We start from the raw sequence: 23,249 nt of genomic DNA on the forward strand, positions 1-23,249 counted from the left end.
GGCCGGGGTGGTCTTGAACTCCTGACCTCAAGTAATCTGCCCACCTCGGCCTCCCAAAGTGGTGGGATTACAGGCGTGAGCTCCCGCACCCAGCCCTATCTTATATAGTTAATATCATGATCTTTATTTCCTTTGGACATATCCACTTTTCCAGAATGTGGGACACATAAAAGATCTTTGTCATAAATAAGTTGTGTTTTTTTCTATTCAGTTGTCAAATTTAGTCTTTAATCAAGGTGGTGAATTTAATTGACTCACCACCTTGATTAATTATATTAATTAATTATAGTCAAACATTAATTATAGTCAAACTGTTTTCTTCCCCAAAACTGATCAAAGTAGATAGTCACAGCTCTTGAAATGCTCTAAATTCATTGATATTTTGCAGGTGATTGATTGACACTTCTTTTTTTTTTCAGTTTGTCCCTTTAAACGGGGATTTCAAGTGGTACCTTTAATGCTCTATATCAGCCTTTTGTTCTAGAATGGATTTTTTTTTGAGACAGATCTCCCTCTGTTAGCCAGGCTGGAGTCTGGACTGCAGTGATGTGATCACAGCTCACTGCAGCCTTGACCTCCTGGGCTCCAGCAATCCTCCCACCTCAGCTTCCTGTGTAGCTGGGACTATATGCATGTGCCATCATGCTTGGCTAATTTTTTTTATTTTTTATTTTTGTAGAGACGGGGTCCCCCTATGTTGCCCAGGCTGGTCTTGAACTCCTTGACTCAAGTGAACCTCGTGCTTCAGTCTCCCAAAATGCTGAGATTACAGACATGAGCCACTGTGCCTAGCCTAGAACTAAATTGATGTACATATGAATCTGGGGTGATACCTGTTACAGTTTTTCAGTTTTTTTCTTCCTCCCCCCGCATCCTCCTGCCCCCTCCCCTCTCCTGTCCCTCTTCCTGCCCCTTCTCCCCTTCCTCCTCACCATCTCATGAACCCTTGACTCCAGCGTAATGCAGTTTATTAATTCAGAAAACATTCCAGAACCTACCATGTGCATTTTACATTAATTACTATACTGGTTTTAAAAATTGTTGTAGCCTATTATAGGGTTATTTGAGACACTAAGCCAGTACTCTTACGTGTTTGGGTCCCTTTCACTTCCAGTGGTTGGAATGTTTTAAAATAAAACTAGAAGAATAACAGCTCATATGATATTTGGCATGAATACTCCTTCAGTTTTGGAACAACATACCTGTTTCTTCATTGAATATTAGCAGTGACTCCATAATTCAAGGGGTACTTTAAATTGTAGTCTAATCCTGGCTTTTGTAACTGTGCTTTTAACTTAATTTATAATTGCATTAAAAGTATTCTTGGCCAAGTGTGGTGGCTGACACCTATAATTCCAGCACTTTGGGAGGTGAAGGCGGGAGAGTCACTTGAACCCAGGCGTTCAAGGCTGCAGTGAGCTGTGATGGCACGACTGCACTTCAGCCTGGGCAATGAAGTGAGACCCTGTCTCTGAAATAAGATAAGATGAAATAAAATAATCCTTTTGGATATGTAAACATTTAGGTTTTTCTTCTGGCTTTGGAGTTTGTATTCCAACATGAGGTTTCGAGAAAATAATCAGTTAATACTGTAGAGACCCTTTCCTAAAAACTTGATTTAATGAGAACATTCCACCGTGTGCTTAATAACAAGGCAGCTGTTCATGGTCAAATTTTCTCCTATCTGAGAGTCTGAGTGAGTGTGCATATGTTGAGTGTGTGGGGTGTGTGTGTACACACATGTTGTGGGAGAGTTCTCTGCTAGTATTGGTGAACAAGATGGAGAGAAAAATAATTAAATGAGTGCTTAAGTCCAACTAGCCTGGAACCTCTCTGGTTTCTTGGTAACCAGGATTATTATGGGTTATTTCTATGTATATTGGTGCACCTTTTATTCTATTATGCTTGACAGTACCTTCTTTATGTTAAAGAACGCCGAGGTGGATTTGTAGCCCCCTGTCTAGATATTTTCTAGAATAGGATCTGTTTGTCCATACATGTGAAAAGAACTGGCTTGGTTTAGGGAGTACATAATTAACAAGGTGGCACAGGAGTTACTAGTTTTCATTTGTTTGAAAGATGTGAAAGAGGGATTAGACATGTTCTGTGTATCCCGAAGGCACAGCACCAGAACTAGTGGATTGAAGTACAGGAAAACAGATTTCTGTTCAGTTCAAGGAGTGTCCGAAGAGATCATGAACCATGGGTTGGCGGTGGGGTGGATGGAGTGTAGAAATTGCCTTTCAATGGAGGTTGTCAAGACGACTACTGGGAGGGGACACAGGGGATTCAAGTAGTGGACTGGGAGTAGACGTTGGACTAGATGATTTTTAAGGTTGATTTCAATCTAGCGACTGTGATTTTTAGGACATATTACATCTCCTGGAAAATGAAAAATGAAGATACATCTGGCAGTTGAAGGGGAATTTCAGATTCATTGGTTCAGGGTCCCTAAAGGCTTTTTCTCTCCAACTTCTTCAAGTCCTCCTGCAATTATACTCTTTCTCTTGCACATCAATTTCTTTCCAGTTATGGAAACATCCCTATCACCATCAGAACATGCCTTTTTATCACCCTTCTTAAAAAACAAGTTAAAGAAATTTCTCTATTCAATGTAGCCTTCCAGCTCTATGGCACTTCTTTCCTGCCCATTCTGGCAGAACTCCTTGAAGACTTGTCTCCTGGGGTGTGTACAATCTCCCCTTCCTGCTGCCCCTCCCCACGCCACTACTCCTCAAAAACCCTTTCTATTAAAGTCACCAAAGACCTCCATTTTAACAAATCCCATGGCCTGTTCTAGTCCTCATCTTTTTCAGTCTCTCAGTAGTAGTTGGCATCATCCATCCTGGCCCCCTTCTTTTTCTTTTCGTAGTATGACCCTGTAACCACCTGCACCCCCTCACTTCCCTTTGAAGCACTGTCCTGACTTGACTTTCAGGGCATCACATCCCCTTTTTTTCTTCTACCTGAATAACTGTTCTCTCCAAGGGCCTCTACAAATGGAATTGCCCCAGGGCTTAGTCCTTGACTTTCTTCTCCATACTACACTGTCTCTAGGGTTCTTAACCTGCTAAAAAACAAAAACAAAAACAAAAAAAAACTAAACTAAAAAAGACTAGACTTGGCTGGGCACGGTGGCTCATGCCTGTAATCTCAACACTCTGAGAGGCCAAGGTGGGCAGATCACAAGGTCAGGAGATCGAGGCCATCCTGTCTAACACAGTGAAACCCCGTCTCTACTAAAAATACATAAAAACTAGCCGGGCGTGGTGGCTGGTGCCTGTAGTCCCAGCTACTCGGGAGGCTGAGGCAGGAGAATGGCGTGCACCCGGGAGGCGGAGCTTGCAGTGAGCCGAGATCGCACCACTGCACTCCAGCCTGGGCGACAGAGCGAGACTCCATCTCAAAAAAAAAGACTGGACTTGGATACCAAGTCTAGTTAATTGAGAACCTTTGGGGAAGACTTGTGGGCATCAGTTTTTGTTTTGGTTTGGTTTGAATTGGTTTTTTTGTTCATATTTTGTTACTGGGTATACCAGCATACAGCCAAGATTGAGAATCTGGATGATTTCTAGTCCTGGAGGATAAATACCAAATACTAATAACTTCCAAATTAATGTATTTAACACATTTTCCCCAGACTCCAGATGTGGTTATTCTGTTGTCTGTTTTACACTTCCACTAGAAATAGGCATCTTGATTGCATGCCCCTTCCTCCACACTGGCTCCTTCCTGGGTTTGCCTTTCCTGCACGCAGCTCTCAGGCCACAAGCCCAGGAGGCATCCTGATTCCCCTGTTCCCTCATCACACAGCTCACCCGGCAGCAAGTTCTTTCCATTTGCCCTAGCAAATACGCACTAAATTTCACTGCTTCTTCTCCCACCATCACTTCTCTTCTGGGTAGCCTCAGAAGCCTCCTAACTCCCCTGTGCTCTTGCACTGTCACTCTCAGACAGTCCTTGTACAATCAGAATGGTCTTATCGCTGATCACAGTCATTCCCTTGCTCCAACCCCCCACGGCTTTCCATTCCAACGGACAAACTCCCCACTCCTTACCAGGAGCTACAGGCTCCCCTTCACGTGGCCTCTGCCCAATTCTGCTACCTAATTTCCTCCCACTCCCTCCTTCCCTGCCCCAGTCAGGCCACACTGACCACCATGCTGTTCCTCAAACTTCCCAAGCTCATTCCTCCTACTTCAGAGCCTTTGCACACACCCCTCCCTCTGCCTGGAAGCCCCTTCCCCATAGATTGTTCCTTGGTTCTCACTCTAATTTTTCTCAGGTTTCTGCTCAGATGTTACCCCAGGAGAAAGCCTATCCAAAATGCTCCTCTCTCCCACCCACTCTCTAGCCCCTGCATCTGGTTTGTTTTTTCCCTCCGCAGCGTTTATCTCTACTCAAAATCCTGTTTTTCCAGCTATTTTGTTAGAACTTTTGTCACTGCTCTATCCCCAGCACCATCAGCAGTGCTCACACGCAGTAAATGACCTATACATACTTGTGGCTGAATGATGAAGTGCTACTCCTTGAGGAGTGGTCCCAGGACCTTGGCATTTCGTCACTTCTGTGGCCCTTGGCCCCTTTTCCAGCCTCTGAGCAGACCATGCTGGCTATGGCCAGGATCTCCTGCTAAGTTTATCTCAGAACCTGCTCTCTTCTTGCTGCCTCCCATTTGGCCCCCTGCTGTTTACCAATAACTCCAGAAATACACAGGCATGGAGAAGTTAAGCAGCCTCTGGCATTTTAATGCTAGGTGGGGACCTTTCACTTCTCTTCCTGACCAGTCCAAACGAGTCCATGCTGCTCCCGTTTCTGTAGACAGACTGGTCCTCCATAATCCACTTTCCTGATTTTCCTCCCTGTTTTCTCTGTGCCCCTCCTTGGTCTCCTTTGCAGGTTCCTTCCCCTTTGTCCAATATCAAAACGTCGGTATTTCTTAGGCTCTACCTGGATTCTCTGCCCTTCTTATTCTACTCTCTCCCTGGTGACCCCGCCCATTCCTGGGGTTTCAGATTCTCTACGTGCCAGTGCCTCCCAAACTTATATTCCAGGCCCAACCTCTTGTCTAAGTTCTAGACCCGGGTGTCTAGCTAGAAAGTGTTCTTTGATGTCTCACAGGCAACTCAAATTTGATGTGAAGAAAGCTGAACTTGCCTTCTCTTTCACTTTTCCCCTTAGTCAATGACCCAGGTAACTGTCTCGAAACTTGGAAGGCTTCTTCTTCTGGCCTTACCCCTATGCCCAATAAATTGTCAGTATAGTCAGTTCTCCCGTGAATAGCTGTACACTCTATATACTGCCTGTCACTGTGCACTGCCACCAGCTAAGACCAAGCCACTGCTGCCGTCTCTTTCCTAGGTTACTTTAAGGGCAGTTGCACCCCCTACACTTTCTCCAGTCTAACGTCCTATGCTGCTATTGGCCTCATAAAATGTCCATCTGATTGCATCATCCTTTGCTTAAAAATGCCTCATTAGAGTTTTGATAAAATCTAAACTTTTTAACCAGGCTCGTAAGATCCTTAATAACCTGTTCCCAAACTGGCTGCATTTCTTGGAGTTTCTCGGAAATATGTGCCTCCCTCAAGCACATTCCCACCCCACCCTGCATACATACACATCACTCCTCAGGCCACTTGTTTGTCATTTACCCTAGAGTCTAACATAGGGCACAGTAAGGCCTCAATAAATATTTGTTAAATAAAGGTAGGAAGGAAGTGGTCCTGGATTTTAATTGTATGTCCTCACATTTTAATTTAATTTACCTTAAAAATGTAAATGCTTCCAGAGTCAAAAGTTGCTGTTTTGTTTTATAGTGCTGTGTATGTTTCCCTCCACTCTGTAGTTTCCAGAGGGTTATTAAAAATGGACTAAAAGAAGTATGTGGGCTTCTGTTAGCAAATCAGTTTTAATCTGTGCTCTTTGGCCGTTGAGTGCTGAGCTTAGGAGGCTGCCAGATGGGGACACAGGAACCAAATCACCTTTGCTTCCCAGTGGGGAACAGGGGCATAAATTGGCTGAATGGGCTTCTGCAGTAAAACTCCTTCAATTTGAGCTTGTGTAAGCCAGGATCAAAATACCAGAGACTTGTTGAGACTTGTCTAGACTGTTTGTTAAACTTTCAAACCTGTTTGGGAAGAAGGCTTGGAACAACCGTGGGTTTGGGTCTTGTGAAGTAAATCTTATTTAAATGAAATAGACAAAAGCTTAATCATGTTTAATTTGTAACATTATAGGTAAGACTGTTGGTTGCTGTTGTAATGAATCTAAAAAAGAATAGAGAATATTTTTTTCCTTAGAAGTTCCAGGTTCAATGATGAAACCCCGTCTCTACCAAAAATTCAAAAATTAGCCAGGTGTGTTGGCCAGCGTCTGTAATCCCAGCTACTCGAGAGGCTGAGGCAGGAAAATCACTTGAACCCAGGAGGTGGAGGCTGCAGTGAGCCACGATCGCGCCACTGCACTCCAGCCTGAGCCACAAAGCAAGACGCCATCTCAAAAAAATAAATAAATAAAGAAGAAGTTCCAAGTTCAACATTCCCAACTTCCCCCCTGGGGCTGGGAGCTCCTGGGTGCGGTTTCTAAGTCTCCATCCTCTCAGAACTCCTATCTTTAACTTCTTCGTGCATGGATCAGAAGGGCCTCCAGTCACTGCTTAGTCACAGGGATAAGCAAAAAGGGAATGACACACTTCCTGCCCCAAGTTCTAGGGAGTTTTTATGGTTTGTTTTTCTGTTTCGCTTTGAAGATTCCCTGAAAAGACAGAAGATTGCCCCAGCTGCCTCCTGATTGGCAGCCTCTATTTATATGATTTCATGGGCTATCCTCTCTGCTATACCTTGTAACTTACAGGATTTTTGAAACCTTTTTTCCTTATCACAGCAGTATTACATGTTTGTGTAGTGTATTTATCAACTACAATTTGACCAATAAAAAAAAAAGAGGCACTCCTTATTGTCACTACCCAGAAAAAAATATATTGTGAATATCATCATTCCAGGCTTTTTTCTGTGTGCTTATAGTTTTCTCTTTAAAAATTATATATGGCTTAATATAATTTCTTTGCTTTTATATATTGTTTTGTAGCCTTTGTGAAGAGTTCTCATGTTACTAGTACTCTGTAAGATCGGTTTTAAAGATTGCATTACTGGCCAGGCGCAGTGGCTCACACTTGTAATCCTAGCCCTTTGGGAGGCTGAGGCAGGAGAATTGCTTGAGGCCAACAGTTCAAGACCAACTTGGCCAACATAGCAAGACCCTGTCTCTTAAAAAATAAAAAATAAAAAATAAGACTGCATTACATGCCATTATATGGATGTGCCATAATTTACTTAATCAGTCCCCATGTGGATAGTTAGGCTTTAAAAGTTTTCATATGGGGTTATTGTCATAACCCTGCGCAGTTTCCTTGCACTTGTCCACACTTCTGTCTATTTCATGGGATGTATTCCTGTAAGTGGTTCAAAGGGCCTGTGGAGTTTTACGGTTTTTTATCTTTATTGTCACTTTGCCCTTCCAGATGTTTGTCCTGTTTTCCATTCCTGTCATGTAATATAAACTCCTTACCATGTCCTATATGGTCTACATATTCTGGCCTTTGCCTAACTCCCAGCTGCTCTATTTAATTTAATTTAATTAATTAATTAATTAATTTATTTATTTATTTATTTATTTTTGAGACGGAGTCTCGCTCTGTCGCCCAGGCTGGAGTGTAGTGGCGCGATCTCAGCTCACTGCAAGCTCTGCCTCCCAGGCTCACGCCATTCTCCTGCCTCAGCCTCCCGAGTAGCTGGAACTACAGGTGTCTGCCACCACACCCGGCTAATTTTTTTTGTATTTTTAGTAGAGATGGGGTTTCACCATGTTAGCTAGGATGGTCTTGATCTCCTGACCTCGTGATCCGCCGGCCTCGGCCTCCCAAAGTGCTGGGATTACAGGCGTGAGCCACCTCGCCTGGCCTCCCAGCTGCTTCTTACAGCTTTCCTCCCCTTGCTTCCATCACTGTAGCCGCACCAGCCCCTGTCCCCTGCTTCCCCTGAAGCATGCCTGGCTTGCCCTGTCTCAGGCTGTAGCACTTGCTCTTTCTACTGCCCAGACCATTATTCCTGTGGCTTTCAGCATATACCTCCAATGCCACTTCTGCTAGAGTGGTCTCCGTCAGAACCCCCTGTTTATTTTTGCCCTAGCACCTTTCACAATCTGTCCTTCATTTATGTATGTGCTTACTGGTCTGCTGCCACTTTTTCCCACTGAATGTCAGTTTTGTAACACAGGCAACCCCTTATGTTTCATTTCCCATGTCCCCAGCATCTAAGTCAATGCCTACCATTCAGTAGGTACTGGGTAAATGCAGGTGGATTCATTCATGCTGAATGAATGAAGAAATCTCCCTGTCGTTTAGGAATGTGTGGTGTAATAGGGCTGATGAGGTGTTTATAGTGATGGTTACCTCTTGGAGCCAAACATGGCTATCTCTTGGAGCAAAATGTGGGAAATGCTGTTAAGTGTCCAAATATCACGGAGATGCAGGAGTGGGAGCCAGTGACTGGCTACAGCGTCATGAAAGGCTCCGTCTGAGCTGAGCCTTGGGAGACTGGCAGTGTTTTGCAGCTGGTGATAATGGGAAGAATCCGAGGGGCTGAGGAAAGCAGGTGAGCAGAGGCCCAGAGGCAAAACAGTGAAGCACGGTGGGAGCAGGACTGGGGACTGCTTTAATTCCTACGTTGACTCATGGACTCAGACCCCTGAGCAGCAGAGAAGCATTGCGTGCTCCTCATCAGAGGGTGACATGGTGAGAGAGGATATGGAAGTGCTTTTTAAACTTAATTCTAGGTACACATGGCAGTGTTAAGGGTGATCGGGCTGTGCTTTGAGAAGAGGTACCATGAGGACAACTAAGTAAGAGGCACAGGACGTTCAGGCCAGAGGATGAGCCTGAAGGAGGTTGGAGTGATGGGGCTGGAAATGAAGAGAAGGCAGTGGAGTGTTTTGAAGGTGAGGAAGAGGGAGAGGGGGACCCACAATGACACTGAGCCAGAGAGTTTTAGTATGAATGACTGATGGGAAGATGAGATATGGAGCCCTAGAAGAGAAGCTGTTTGGAAGTAAGAACATTTATGAATTTAGTTTTGATCCATCCCTTTATTGAATTAGTGAGCCTCTTCCAGATTAAACCAGCCTGTGTGCCCTCCTTTGTCCTAAAGGGGCTTGGGTGACAAGAAGATAGAGGAGACAGAACTATATACCACAGGATAGGGGCTCGGGCTCCCATGGCCTCTTCCTCCTCTGTAAGAAAAGGACTGCATTTGTGGAAAGGGGAAATGAGGCTCCAACTCCTTTCCAGGAGATGAGATGTTGTTTCCTGGAAATGTCTGTTCCCAGGCCCCCATTGGGAATGATTTGCCACCAGCCCTGTCATTGAGTAAATTTCTTCATGTTGTTAGGCTGAGGCGGATGGGGGCGGATGTGTGTTGACTGTGGAGTACATGAACATGTGGGCTCAGGGTACAGATGGCAAGAGGCCCAGAACTGGGTGACACATCATATTTTCCCCACAAACATTCAAAAATGATGTGTGCTTTTCTTAGGGGAAAAAATCAAAGGGAAAGTACTCAAGACATGTTATAATTCTGATTGCTCTCTAAATTGGAAAAGGTTTTATTGTTTTAGTTTTTTTTGTTTATTTGTTTTTTGAGACAGAGTCTCGCTCTGTTGCCCAGGCTAGAGTGCAGTGGCACGATCTCTGCTCACTGCAACCTCTGCCTTCTGGGCTCAAGCGATTCTCCTGCCTTAGTCTCCCAAGTAGCTGGGACCACAGGTGCCCACTACCACGCCTGGATAATTTTTGTATTTTTAGTAGATACGGGGTTTCGCCATGTTGGCCAGGCTGGTCTTGAACTCCTTGCCTCAGATGATCCACCTGCCTCAGCCTCCCAAAGTGCTGGGATTACAGGTATGAGCCACTGTGCCCAGCCACGTTATCTTACTTAAGCTTTACAGCAACCCTAGGAAGGAGGTTATTATTATACTCATTTTACAAATGAAGTGACTGAGGCCCAGAGAAATTAAGTTACTATCTCAAGGTCATATAGTAAGTAGCAGAGATTAACTTGAACTCAGATATGTCCAACTCTAAGCTGTTACATTATAATACATGAGCTTAAGAAAAGAAGCTTCTTCTTGAAAGTATGGGAAGATCTAATAATGTCTAGCTAAGTGAAGTAAGATGAAAGAAAAGAAAGGGACCAGGTCTCCCTGCAGGGAAGAAACAGACCATAAGGAAGATCAACCCAGCTGGGCTTGAAATAGCTTCCAGGGAAGAACCTCAGCAGTTTATAAACATTTTAAAATATAATCTAAAATGACAATATACTTACATTGTTCAAAAGTCAGAATGTAAATTTATAGAGCAGAAACGCTCTTTCTCATCTTTGCCACCCACTGCAGTTCTGACCCTCAACCCTTGCCCTTGTTTCCAAGAGACAACTCAGCCTCCCAAAGTGCTGGGATTACAGGCATGAGCCACTGCGTCCAGCCTGGAAAAGTTTTTGAAACTTACTTTGCAAAAAAAATTTGGTTTGAAAATAGCCACTTGGGTAAAACTACATAATGAGAAAGCTCTCTGTCCTCTAGAGAGGGAATGGAGAATAGAAGTGCTTGGCTAGCATTCTCTGGAATGTTGTCTTTTCAAGAAACCACCTTCTGCTACCTTAAAAACAAAAGGAGGTTTAACAGAATAAAAATGGAAGTGAGAATGGGAGACGCACAGATGAGAAGACAGCAGAACTTGGTTAGTAAGTGACCACCCAAACCAAGGGAGGAATCAGTGATGACCGAGTGACAAGATTGTGAAGGGAGCCAGAGAGGTTAAAACAGAGAGAAAAAAATAACAGGTTGGTGATGGAGGGAAGATGAGAAATTTAACTTGGGAAATATCATATGTTCCCTTATTAGCCAGAATTTCTAGAAATTTATAGAGAAATTTACCTTAGAATTGGATAGTTTTTCTTGGCAAATTGAGAGTTTAATTAGTTTAGTATTTTATTACTAGGGATCATGTTCAGTTTTACATGAGGTTTTGCAGAGAGGTTTTACATGAGGTTTGTAGAGAATAAACCACATTCAAGTGCCAGCATATTTATTGCAGCCAGCACTCAGTGTTTCTTTGCTTTCTAAATGCTGATTTAGTGTTTTCATTGGTGGTGCAAGTGTGAAGAGAGACTTGAGCATGAATCATAGGAAGACAGACGTAGATGCTCATTCTGCAGGCCTAGGACCCAGCGAGTGCCGCAGCTGTGCTGCTCACAGCTAGTGGTGGGATTCTGGGCGTGCCTTTCAGCCTCCTTGGATGGCCTTGTTTTCCTCGCTTGTGAAATGAGGTTAGATGGTATCAGCGGTCTTGGCAACACCCAAGTTATCTGATTCTAAGAGAAATTAGACGACAGTCTTCTTTTTTTGCTTCTAACAATAACATTTTTACACAATTTATACTTAAAACATAGAAACAAGTACTACATGATAGAAAGGCCTACCTTCCCACACTTACCTTTTGTGCAGCCCATTTGGGCGGGCAGCGTGAATGGCAGCTTCAGTGATGACAGACCTGAGCAGTCTCTGCCCCAGTGCTGGCCCTCAGCAGCAGCTGTTCACACTGCTTAACTCACCACTCTACCTGGCCTTGGGAGGTCTTTTGCCTTTCTATTAAATAGAAAGGTGTTCTTCCTATTTTCCACACAGTTTGCTTTTTGTGCTTTCTGTCTGGTGAATCATGGATGCTTTTGCAATATGATATGAAGAGAAAAAAGCCAGCACATGTAGGCTCATATCCCAGCATTCTGCTGAACAGATATGTTAACTTTATTGAGCTGGGTTTCTACACCTGTAATCCGAGGATAATGATGCCCACCTCCCAGGGTTTTGGCGAGGACTGAGTGGACCACAGTGAGAGCACCATGCACACTGTGGACATCTCCAGGTGCTTAGCAGCAGGATTTCCCCAGCCTTGTCTAGACATGGACCATGCAAGGCCATGTCTAGACAAGGTTGGGGAAATCCTGTGCTGTGCAAGGCCTCCTTTATGTGAGAAGTAAGTCTGACCATCCGCCATCTCTGTTAGACCATCTGGAAAACGCTTCTGAGCATATTGTTTATCTCAGTCCCTGAGTCTCCTGGAATAATTCCTTCTCAGCCTGCCTTCCTCCCTGCTTCACCAATGACTCTTTCCTCTTTGAAGAAGAGGAGAGAGACAAAGAGGAGTAAGTTGAATAGAGGAGGGGGAAGCTATAATTAGTGCCATGGTTTAGGCAGGCCATTGAAAGAGTTAGCATGAGCAGGATTCAGCATACGAGGAGGGTACACAGAGGACTGATGGGAAGAGAGGAAGGTTGAACAGAAAGAAAATGAAATTAATCTTGGCAGCCATGGCATTAAGCACTAGGGATTAGGGAACGTCCTGGGAATGCCAAAGCATAAAGGCCAAGGTATTTTGTAGACATTTCCAGTTGTGTCTGAGGCTGTAGAATTAGATGAAATAAACAAATGAAAGTATCTTTTTATGCAGACACAAATGTCATCACTCTTTTGATGATTTTGTTGAATGTGCTTCTGATAAGGATGTGGGTAGCTATAAAGGAAATATTTTTCTTGGGGTATGTGATAAACAGTTGATGAAACTAGGCCAGCGAGAGCATGTGTGTCTAGAGATTGTTCTGGGAGGGTAGGGGTTAGGCCTCATGGCCTCTCCTCTCAGCCCTGCCCTATTGTGCAGGGTCCTGCTGAATATGCTGCTTAACCTCTCTGCTCTGACACTTGCTTTGGAAACTGGGATTGCCACCCACTTTCGCTGGGTGTGGGGAGAGTGAAATGATGTAAGTGATAGTCTCTTGCTCTGAGATGCTGAGATAATGTGGAGTACACACACACGGAAGAGAAGGATCTGATTTTCTCATGGCCACCATCATGTGTTTGCAGAGAGATAAAGAAGTACCAGATAAGATGGCCGCAGACTTCCCTAATGACAGCTTATTTGGTATTACTGTGACACTCCAGAGTACCTCCATGACTGTCAATGCCAGTTGCACTCTCAGGGGCTGGGGGTTAGGGGTTGGGGTACAGATTAGCCCTGCGCTTCTGCTGCAGAGCCGTGCTCACCGAGAAAAAGGCCAAGAGCCAACTATATTCCTGAGCACAAATTGCTTTCACAAAGCTAGGTCTGGACAGATTCTTCAGCCACTAGGCCACCAGGCAGGGCTTCTAGGGCTGGAAGTCCTGGCTGCCTCCTCTCTCCTCCTTGCCTTGAAGCATGGGTGATGCACCCACATTGGGCGATCATCACGATGTTGATCCCTGAACCTGCCTAGATTGTCTTAATTCACAAGTCCTAGAGAAGCATGGAAGTGCTGTGCATAGTCATATCTACAACGAGATATTAGCTTTTTTTTTTTTTTTAAACATAAGGCTATTCTGTAAGGTTTGACTGCTTCACAAATACTTGAGAATCTCCCTGCTCTCTAGCCTATGTCTGTGATGACTCTTCTTTCTTCTCAAATATAGTAGGATAAGCAGGATGCTAACTGCTGGGACTGGTTTAAACAGCACACTTTGAATAGATCCGGGGATATCCTGGGCGTTCTAGTCTCAAGTGAGAGAAGAGGAGTGTCTTAGGGAAATGCCTGTGCAGATGCTTTGCTTTTTGTTCTCCTGTTTTTGGAGAGCTCTCTCCAAAACCAGGAGTTTCCTGCTGGGTGTAGAGGTGCCCACTGGATACATGAAGCTACCATGTCCTCTGCCCTTGCCTGGTGTTGGGACCTTGCTTGTGCCTCCCCGACTGGGCCTGGAGCACGTGTAAGGGCTCTGCTGCCATGAAGGCAGTTGTTTTCACATAGGACTGCGGGATTCTTCCTCCAGCCTTGTCTTCCCACAGCCTCACTGCACTGCCCCATCCTCCCCCAGCAGAACTGGAAAGAGTGGTTCCTGGTGACCACCTAGCCATGCGGCCACCACTGAGGTCACATTTTAGGGAAATGTGAGAGGCCTGTTCCTCTGTTCAGATGCAGTATTTCTGCTCTTTGTAGCTTACCCTTGGAATTGCCAGTGAGTCACAGCCTGGGAAGTCCTTGTGATTTAGGGTCCTGCACTTCCAGGAAGAGCTTTCTCTTGACATCTTCTTTGACCCTTAGTCCCTGATGAAGTTTTCATGGTATGAAGGGCCAGTCAGAATTTGGGGAGATAACACAAAAGAACCCAAAAATATGGTTTCTAAGGTATAAGTGTCATATCACTATGAGTTAGTCACATGATAATGTAGGCCAAAGAAAATACGAAATATAGAGATATGTTTGTAAATTGATGTTGATTTGGTATCTCTTTTGGCCTCCTTCCCAAATTAGTATTGGGCATTTGATTTTAATTTAGGTCAATAATAATGCTCATTACTGCTTGAGAACTCTATGTGCATCAGGCAATATGTTATTTGCTTCACGTGGTTCTCGTTAAATCTTAATAGCAATTCTGTGACATTGATGATGTTATTCTCATCTTACAGAAGTGCAAAATTACTCAGGGGTGTTAAATAACTTGCACGTCTACACAACCAGAAAGTGGCATAAATAGACTCTGAACCAGGCCTGGGAGAGTTTGTCCATCACCTTCTACTTTTTTTGCCAGGTGCCTGGTAGTTTCAAGGCAGAGTGTTATTGCTACAGAGTATAGAAATAAAATCAAGAAGCTTACCATGTAGGGACAGTAAGATAGATAAACAACCAAAGATAATATAAGGACAGCTGTGATAGATACCAAAAAGCGTTACCAAGAAAGGTCAACCAAGGTGCAGTAGGGGCTAAAGGAAGAGGTTGAGATCATACATACCTAATTGGGGTCACCCAAGAAAAGCCTTCTTAGAAGTGGTGCACTTGAATCTTACTTGGGGGAGTGGATAAGGAAAGATTTGTGGGTGGCAATGACTGCCAAATGCCCAGGTAAATAAACAGGCTCCTAAAGAAACTATTAGATTGTATATATGCATGTATGTGTATATGTACATGTGTGTATTGTGTGTGCCTGGATACACTCACACTTACATTCATTATGAAAACCTTATATACTCTTCCAAAGCAAAAGGCTAATGATTTTAAGTAGCAACATTGTCCAAACTCTGTTCTTAGTTCTCCTGAGAACAGAAACACCTCTGAGCAATACGTATTATTAATAGATGTTCATGTTTATACAGGTAGCAATGAGGTGTTTCTTTTATTTTCTTTTTTTCAGGCATCTGTGAATGGGGCCTCTCCCTTTTTTTTTTTTTTTTTTAGTTTTTTTTCCTAAGTATCTGTTTCTTTTTTCTAGCATGTTGAAACGTTAGACTTCCTGTTTCTGCTTGATTTTGAATATACTCCTGTTTGCTTGTCACAGGTAATCTTGCATTTCTATGTAGTTGTAGTTTACAGGGAGCAAGTGCAGGCAGCAACCAGTCCATCCCTGTTGTGAATGTGGAGACCTCTCTGGACTCACAATTAAAGGCTACCTAATGCATTCTACTACAAGTGACGAAACCTAGCTCCCAGAATAACAAGCAAGACAACTTTCAAAGTGACTATTGTTGACCAGTGCCTTCTGTGCATTTATGTGGTAAGCTTATGGTAGATTTTTCAAAAGAATAGTATAAATTATTTTGAATTATTCTTGAGAAGGACTGAGTCTCCCCGAAGGTGATGCAGGTTCCATAGTGTACACGTCAACAGGGTGGTTGCATGCATTCCTCAAGTCTGTATGACTCTACCAAGATACTGTGAAGTTGTCCTTCTGATTGCACACGGGGAGAAAATGCTGAAACTAGGTGAGTTAAAACGGCCTTCAGAATATGTTTAGATATAATGTCTGTTGAAATCTGGTAAAATGTTCAGATGACTAACATAGTATTGCTGTCTTCAAGGAAATAATGTTTGGTCGTGGCTTTAGAGCTACTGTGTTCAACAAATCACTGTTTTGTTTTGTTTTGCTATGGCTCTGGGTGTGGGGAACCAGTGTTAAGCAGGGAGAGGTATGAGTATTGTGGGTGGAAAAATGGCATTTAAAGTTTGCATGTAGACAGTTTCATTTGTAAACAGATAAAGATTTGAAATGTTTCAGAGATGGAACTCTGAAAAGATTGGATGGCTTTTTCACTCAGAGTTTCTCTTTTACATTTTCCATGCGTTCATTAACTGTAGGACACCTCTGGTTCCCAGTGGTCTGGTAGCAGTGGTAACACCGTGGGGCAACCCGTAAACACAAGGGTGTTTATTTCTATTCTCTTATTGGATAATTGTTTGAATATTGCTGTTGCCATTTTCTCTAACAACCAAAAAAAAAAAACAATTTACCTTACATATAAAGCATTTTGTACTTTTAAAATAACACCTTAGGTTTGTTTTTAGCCATACTTAATGCTCCCACAAGTAGACTTAATTTTATTTTTAAAGTAAATTGAAAAAGTTATCAAGGATTGGAATAGAGTGTTTTAAATAGCCCTTACAGTTATATTGGTATTTATACACTTTTGTTCAAGTTGATGTATGATATTTGCTTAGGTTTACTTAAAATTGTTCTGCTCAACAGATTTTTTGGAGCTTAAATTTAATACTAGGGAAAAACTAGAATTTGGAAGACATAGGTGGGTGTTGGTATATCTAGTCTTTTGGTCCATTATTGAACCCTTGGCAGCCAATAAATATTATCTCATAGAGTCCTGACTTCTCTTGTATGGAATGTGGTCACCTGCATATCATTTATAGTAAATGTACATTCGTCTACTAGTTGCCTAGAGCTGTGCATGTGATCCTTTCGTGTGTGTGTGTGTGTGTGTGTGTGTGTGTGTGTGTGTGTGTGTGTATACCCAGGAGTCTGAGGCAGGAGAATTGCTTGAACCTGGGAGGCGGAGATTTCAGTGAGCCGAGAATCGCACCACTGCACTCCAGCCTGGCGACAGAGCGAGACTCCGTCTCAAAAAAAATGGTTATGTGTCTGTGACTGTATGTCATTGCATATATAGAGTTGAGATCAGAGCCAGCTTTGCTTGGGAGGGTTTTGTGGAAGAAGTGAGTTTTGGGTAGAGTTCCTAAGGGAGGGTAGGTAGCGTACTTTGGCAGAAAGACGTGTACATAAAGCTTCCAAGGCTGGAGTGATTAATTCATAAGAATTCAAGGGTAAGCATGAACCATTTGAGAACGAACTGTAAATTCGTGGTTGAAAATAGCCAGGCTAGAAGTGAAGGGGAGGCAAGGTTGTGCGTGCCAAGATGAGAAACGTAGTGGCAGAGTGGCGCGTAGGAGCTTGTCTACTCTGTTCCTGGTAAATTTCACTCTTGGATATCAGCACATCCTGACCATGTTGCCACCTAGTGGAACTGGCTGAATTGCCTGCGGGAGCATCACCACCTTTTCCCACTTCAGGATAAACTCTAGTGTGATATCCTGGCAATAGGGAAACGTACTTCTCTTTTACCTAAGAATTTTAAATGAAGAATGAGAGAGAGGAGGTGAGTGCTCTTCCTAGATAACATTAATTTAAGGAATTTCTCATAGACAATGTCTGGAGTCCAGGGCATGACTGCTGAGAATGCTGGGTGTACATGTCCATCAGCTTAAGGCATGGAGCGAGCAGGAAGCAGTGCTTGGGAGGTTCTGCAGCTGAGTGAAAGCATACTGCATCTCACTCTGGGCCCTTTATGTTTCACCTGGGCTGGCTTGTTTTTGTTATGTGGTTACAGAGTCCTTCCCAATGGCAGAGAAAGCCCTCTGACCATAAGCACCACACCCCACAGACCCCAGACCGAAGACATTGTAAAGGTCTGTAATCCTTCTGCCCTCCCTTCCAGCCATCCATGGACATATCTATTCAGCAAATACTTCTTGAATTATGTCCCAGGCACCTTCCAGGTACTAAGGCAGTGAACAAAGCAGTAGAAATCCCTGCTCTTGGAGAGCTGATATTCTAGGTGGGGGCAATAAACATCAATAAAATAAATAAGTAAAATATATAGTAAGTGGAGAACCGAGTGCTAAGTAGAAAAAGATATTTTCAAGCTGAAGAGGGAAATAGGGATTGTTGCAGGGGGTGAGGGGGTGGAGATGGGTAATTGTGGTTGCAATTGTGAGTGAATCCTCACTGAGAATGTGATTGATATTAGACTCACCTGAGAAGTGTGAGGAAGCCAGATGTGGATATCCTGGGGAAAGAATTTTCCAGACAGAGGGCAAGCGGCTGCAAAGGCCCTGAGGTGAGAATGGGCCTGATGTGTTCCAGAAACAGTACAGAGGCTTAAGGGAGGGGGAGAGATGAGTCAGAGAGGTGGTGAGGGGCTAGATGGTGGGGACTTGTGGACAGTTATTATGAATTTGACTTGTACTGGGCATGAGATGAGAAGCCATTTGATTTAGTCCAATCTTCTCATTTACAAATGCAACATAGGCCAAAGAAATCAAGGCAGGTGTCCCTGATCATCCAGCCTCATGGTGTGAGAGCTGGGATGAAAACCTGCCTCCTGCCTCTGGCACTCTTCCGGCCACCCTGCCTGCCCTAGGGGATACATAACCACGTGCAGCTGCAGACTTCCAAGTGCAGTGGTCTGAGAGGAAGAAAAGTGCTGTGGGCTCCTCCAGCACCTGTGTTTCAACATGGTTCATCTTAGTTGTTCCCCTGCTGTGTCCCTGTCTACCTATAGAGGCCTCATAACAAACACAGAAAGGCTTAGACTTCTTATTTCAGAGAAATACTCTGCTGAATATTGCCTTGCTTTGTTTTGCTATGGGGATAAATCCCTCAGGTTTTCCCAATGGTATTCTGCCCATTAGCTGTGAAGCACAAGAACCTACAGTCTCATAAAGCCTCCCCTATTTCTTATTTGCATTCATTTTTAAGCTATTTGGATATAATAAATATAAAATTTCTACAGCCCTAAGAAGTTTGATCACCATTCTCAGTATCACCCCCTCACCCTGAAAGTTGGTAAGACTGAATATTAAATGTTATTTAAAATGAATTTGAAAACAGGATTACTAGTTGAGGAGAGAATGTGAACTCACCACCAAATACAGCTTAACATGGACCATTTTGGCCCAGTACTCATTGTCTTCTTGTTTTACTTTGAACAAACTCAAGCATTTTTTTTCCCCTTCTATCTCCTTTAGATCTTATGACCACTGTCCTCTGGACACAGGCCAAATCCTCTAATATCACTTTATGATGAAAGTCAGACCAGTGCTAAGTGTAGAAGAAAATGACTTTGTGCTGTCATCTGCATTGTCTCCTGTTTAATCGTCTCCTAACCTGTATCCAGTGGACAAAGTGACATGAAATATTTGCTTGTGGAGAGAACTCATCCTGAATTCTCTTGCCTCATTCTTTCCCTTCCTCTTATAGCAGAGCTCCCATTCTAGACTATATGAGATTTACCTCATCATCATATCTTGCACTTACATTTGTTTGTATAGCACTATTTCTTTTTTGCCAACCAAGGTGATTTCATGTTTATCTGTATATGTTGTCTATAAATGAGCTTGACATCCCACCAGCTTGAGCCATTAGGGTTAGCATTGATTTGCATCCTTTGGTATCATTTCTCCTTTCAGTAAAATTGCCTGTCACTAGAACCTGAGGGCATAGACCTCTGTGGTCTTTTGGTTTCTATTTTTAGGAGAGTGGTGCTCCTCGGGAGCTATCTGAGCTGGATTTGATGAGAAGCTAAGAATGAGTGCTTGCTGGAGGTAATTTCGTTATCAAAACTCAGGGTCATGTGCTTGGAGGTTAGCAGCCAGAAAAAAAAATAAAATAAAAAATGTCAAGGCTAATAGGACAACAAAGTACATGCAGAAATGCAGATAATTAATGTGGGGCTGGCGTGAGCAGTAGACCATAAGAAAGCTTGACAAGAAGCATTTCTACAGTTCCTGTTTACCATCTAAACTGGAGCATTACAGCATTTGCTGCATGTGGGAGATGGAGAATGAGAGTGCTTAGTTAAAGTTGCCACCAAAGAAAGCCTCGTTAACACCCTAACTGATTTCCCCAGCTTCCAGAAAGTCTTTCTGTTGGAATTCAGCATCTCAGCTGTAAGACTGCCAAGTAGAAGTGCAGAAATGTGATTTGCTGTCTGCAGAGCCCCAAGTGGACTTTCAGCACATTCTAAGACAAAAATCTGGCCAGACCTTAATAGGCCAGGGCTTTCCACTGATTTGCCCCTCTCCCGCTAACTGCTGAATAATGTTCCTCCCCTTCACCACATGTGCCCCTGAGCTCCTCACCACATCTTCAGCTCCTGGGAGAGATCCCAGGGCAGACCTGACATCCTCATTCCTGGCTCCTTATTCCAGATTGGAATCTGGAACTTTAACACACACACACACACACCTTCTCAGCACCTAGTCACACCCTACAAGTCTTGTCCTTTTTGCTCCTGTCAGGCAGGCAGCCACCCCCAGTATGACAAGGATATTCTCACATGGGGATTATCAGGAAGCCCCGTCAGGGAGGGTAGGGCAGCAACAAGCTGTGAGTCGGAGAGGAAGATGAGGGACCTAGGTCCTACCTTACAGACCCCCTACCCCATCTGTGCTTCTGTGGTGTCTTAGCATCCACCCATTTTTCCCCAGCCTTAGGACTCTGCTCTCTGCTATCACTGTCACCAGACAGGCCAGACATGGCCCTGCTGGAGAGGAGGCTTTCGGGCTACCCTCTGGCCCTTGTTGGACAGCAGGCTTGAGGAAATGGGCAAAAGCATTGATCAGTTGTGCATCCTTGGGCTCCTTCACTCACTGTCCTTCAGGTGTTGGGAATGTTGTAAAGCCAGCAGCAAGATTAGAAATTTTCATGCACTATTCCTCCTTAGCTGCCCAGGATGTTACATCCGTTGTGTCTTTTACTGTACAAGAAAGAGAAACCCCAGGTTAGATTTGTTCATACAAAAGAGATTTTTTTGTTGGCTCACATAACTGGAACAAAGTTTTGATTTAGCAGTTCAGTGATGTCAAGAACCTATTTTCTAGCTTGGGCAAGATTGTGAGACTGAGACTCTATATCTACAAAAAATAAAAAAGAATTAGCCTGGCATGGTGGTGTGTACCTGTAGTCCCAGCTACTCAGGAGGCTTAGGCAGAAGGATGTCTTGAGCCCAGGAATTTGAGGCTGCATTGAGCTATGATTGTGCCACTGCACTTCAGCCTGGAAATAGAGCAAGACTTTGTCTCTTAAAACAAAAAAAAAAGGCCCCATTTTCTGCCCTCTGTGATTGAGCTTTATCCTGAATTGGCTTCTCTGATGTTGATAAAATTCTACAGCAATTCTAGACTTCATATCCACCATACACTGTCCAGAAGGAGAGAGAGAACTGGCTTCTTGTGGTTGTGTCAGAGAAGCAAGTGACTTTTTCCAGAAGCCCCCAACACATTTCTGATGTCTCAGTGACCAGCTTATTGGCTGTGACATCTGCTGTGATGATTGGCTTAGGCTTGGGTTGCCTAAACCTGTCACTCTATGGCAAGGGGGTGTGGGATTTATGTGATTTATTTAAAATGATCAGGATTGCTACCCAGGGAGAGAGAAATGGACATGCTGTTGGGTCAGCCATGATGTCTACTACACAGGTCTCCTCTTGTGGTGTTTTTTTTTTTTTTTTTTTTTTTTAACTGAGTTTCTCTAATTTGGTGACTGGCTATGGTATGTAGTAAATGGGGCCCTGTATATGGGATTGCCAACCCCTGATGACAAATGTCAGATGCTATCAGGGAGAGCAAGAACACAGATTTTGTGAACCACAGTAGCACTGCAGATCACAAAGGGATTCTCAGAGGTCGATAAAGCATCACCAAGGTACTAGTAGGTCTGGTAAGTTGAACAATGAGAATAAGAAGTGGAGCAAATTAATTATAGACAGCTCTTCAATCTATGGTAATTATATGCTCTGATAAAACACTGAAGTGCAATATAATTTGTATGTAAAAACTGTTTAATAAGGCCATATGTTTCTGCAAAGAATGGCCTTACATTTCATAACTATGACCTTAATCACCATATTTGATTAATTATTTTATCCATTTTAATGGAAATAAATGAGCTGTGGATAATGCAAAGCTTTGGAAGCTGCACACAAATAAATGAAATGGGGCAATCAGTCATAGAGAGTTTCATTTAGTTTTCTCTAGATGAGTCCTCCAGGAAGATGGCTGTCTAGAGCAGGGGAAGGGGCTGGGCAACATTCAGAAGGCTGGTGAAAATGAAAGTCACAGTGACACAAGAAAACACCATGTTGTGGTAAGACAGTTGGAGCAGAAGAGGTAGGCATTTATCTTTTAGATGAAATCTGTGGCTGGAGTATGGGATTCCAAACTCCAGAGCATTGTCCCTAGCCAGCCAATCTTCCCCACCCCATGAAATGTGTGGAAATATATGCACAGGCGGCCAGCCAGAGCAGAGGAACCCTTTATTACCAGGGGGCTTTCACCCAGACCCTAACGAGGAACTTGAGTGAGCTAGACTGCCCATATGGGTCATAGAAATTTGATTCAGGAACACTGGGCTAGGCTGCAGAGGACCACTGTGCCCAAAGGCATGCCCTGCTCCCAGGAGGCTAGTTGCAGAAAGGAGCCCTGAGCTCCTGAGGCCACCATGGAGGTCCTGGAGATTTAATTCTATTAATAGTTCCTCTTAAGGTACTCATCATATCAACTTGCTGGGCCTATTTTCTCATTTGTGAACAAGTTTGAGGAATGGGGAGATTGAATAAGACAACCTCGAAACCTTCCTTTGAGCATTAGCTTTCCGATTCTTGGGTTCTGGGCAGGGTGTGGCAGGAAGTGTCATGGAGAGCTGAGGTGGGGGTAGGGGTGGGGACTTTGGTCCTCCATATCCGGACATATGAACAGACAGGTGATGGCACAGTTTCTGTGGTATGTGCTGCAGATGTCTTAAATAGCCACCAAGTGGCTGGACTGGCTGAGTGGCGGTTTGAATTGCACCAAGTTGAGTATTTTTAGTTGGATACCACAGATAGTGCATTTATGGCCTTAGTTCACCGAATAGAGGGGTGGTTTCCTTTGCCAAGCCAGAATTGGATGTTGGCTGCCAGGCTTGTGTTCTGGGACATCCAGATGTTGGGGTATTGTGGGAGCAGTGCACATGAAGGAAGCTCAGTGACTCCTGGCAGGTACTTCTGTTATAAGGCGGTTTCAAAGCTGTAGACACATTTTATTCAGGGCTGGTGAGCTTCACTGGTGTTTT

General features: G+C 43.7%; 1 protein-coding gene across 4 annotated transcripts in view; it reads left to right on the forward strand.

Annotated features, from left to right (window-relative positions):
* TNFAIP8 (TNF alpha induced protein 8) overlaps positions 1-23,249 on the forward strand; it is a 122,895-nt gene that overhangs the window by 42,967 nt on the left and 56,679 nt on the right. Inside the window, exon 1 of one of the 4 annotated variants that reach the window (XM_054489794.2) lies at positions 15,378-15,834. The exons of 2 other annotated variants lie outside the window; for them this stretch is intronic. In XM_054489794.2, coding sequence (XP_054345769.1) covers positions 15,768-15,834 — 67 coding nt within the window. In that variant the 5' untranslated portion in view covers positions 15,378-15,767. Of the gene's footprint in view, positions 1-15,377; positions 15,835-22,287; positions 22,307-23,249 lie in introns of those variants that run through there. One more of the 4 variants, XM_054489801.2, reaches the window with a different exon arrangement.

This window comes from Pongo pygmaeus, chromosome 4 (assembly GCF_028885625.2).
Source record: "Pongo pygmaeus isolate AG05252 chromosome 4, NHGRI_mPonPyg2-v2.0_pri, whole genome shotgun sequence".
NCBI classification, from domain to species: Eukaryota; Metazoa; Chordata; class Mammalia; order Primates; family Hominidae; genus Pongo; species Pongo pygmaeus.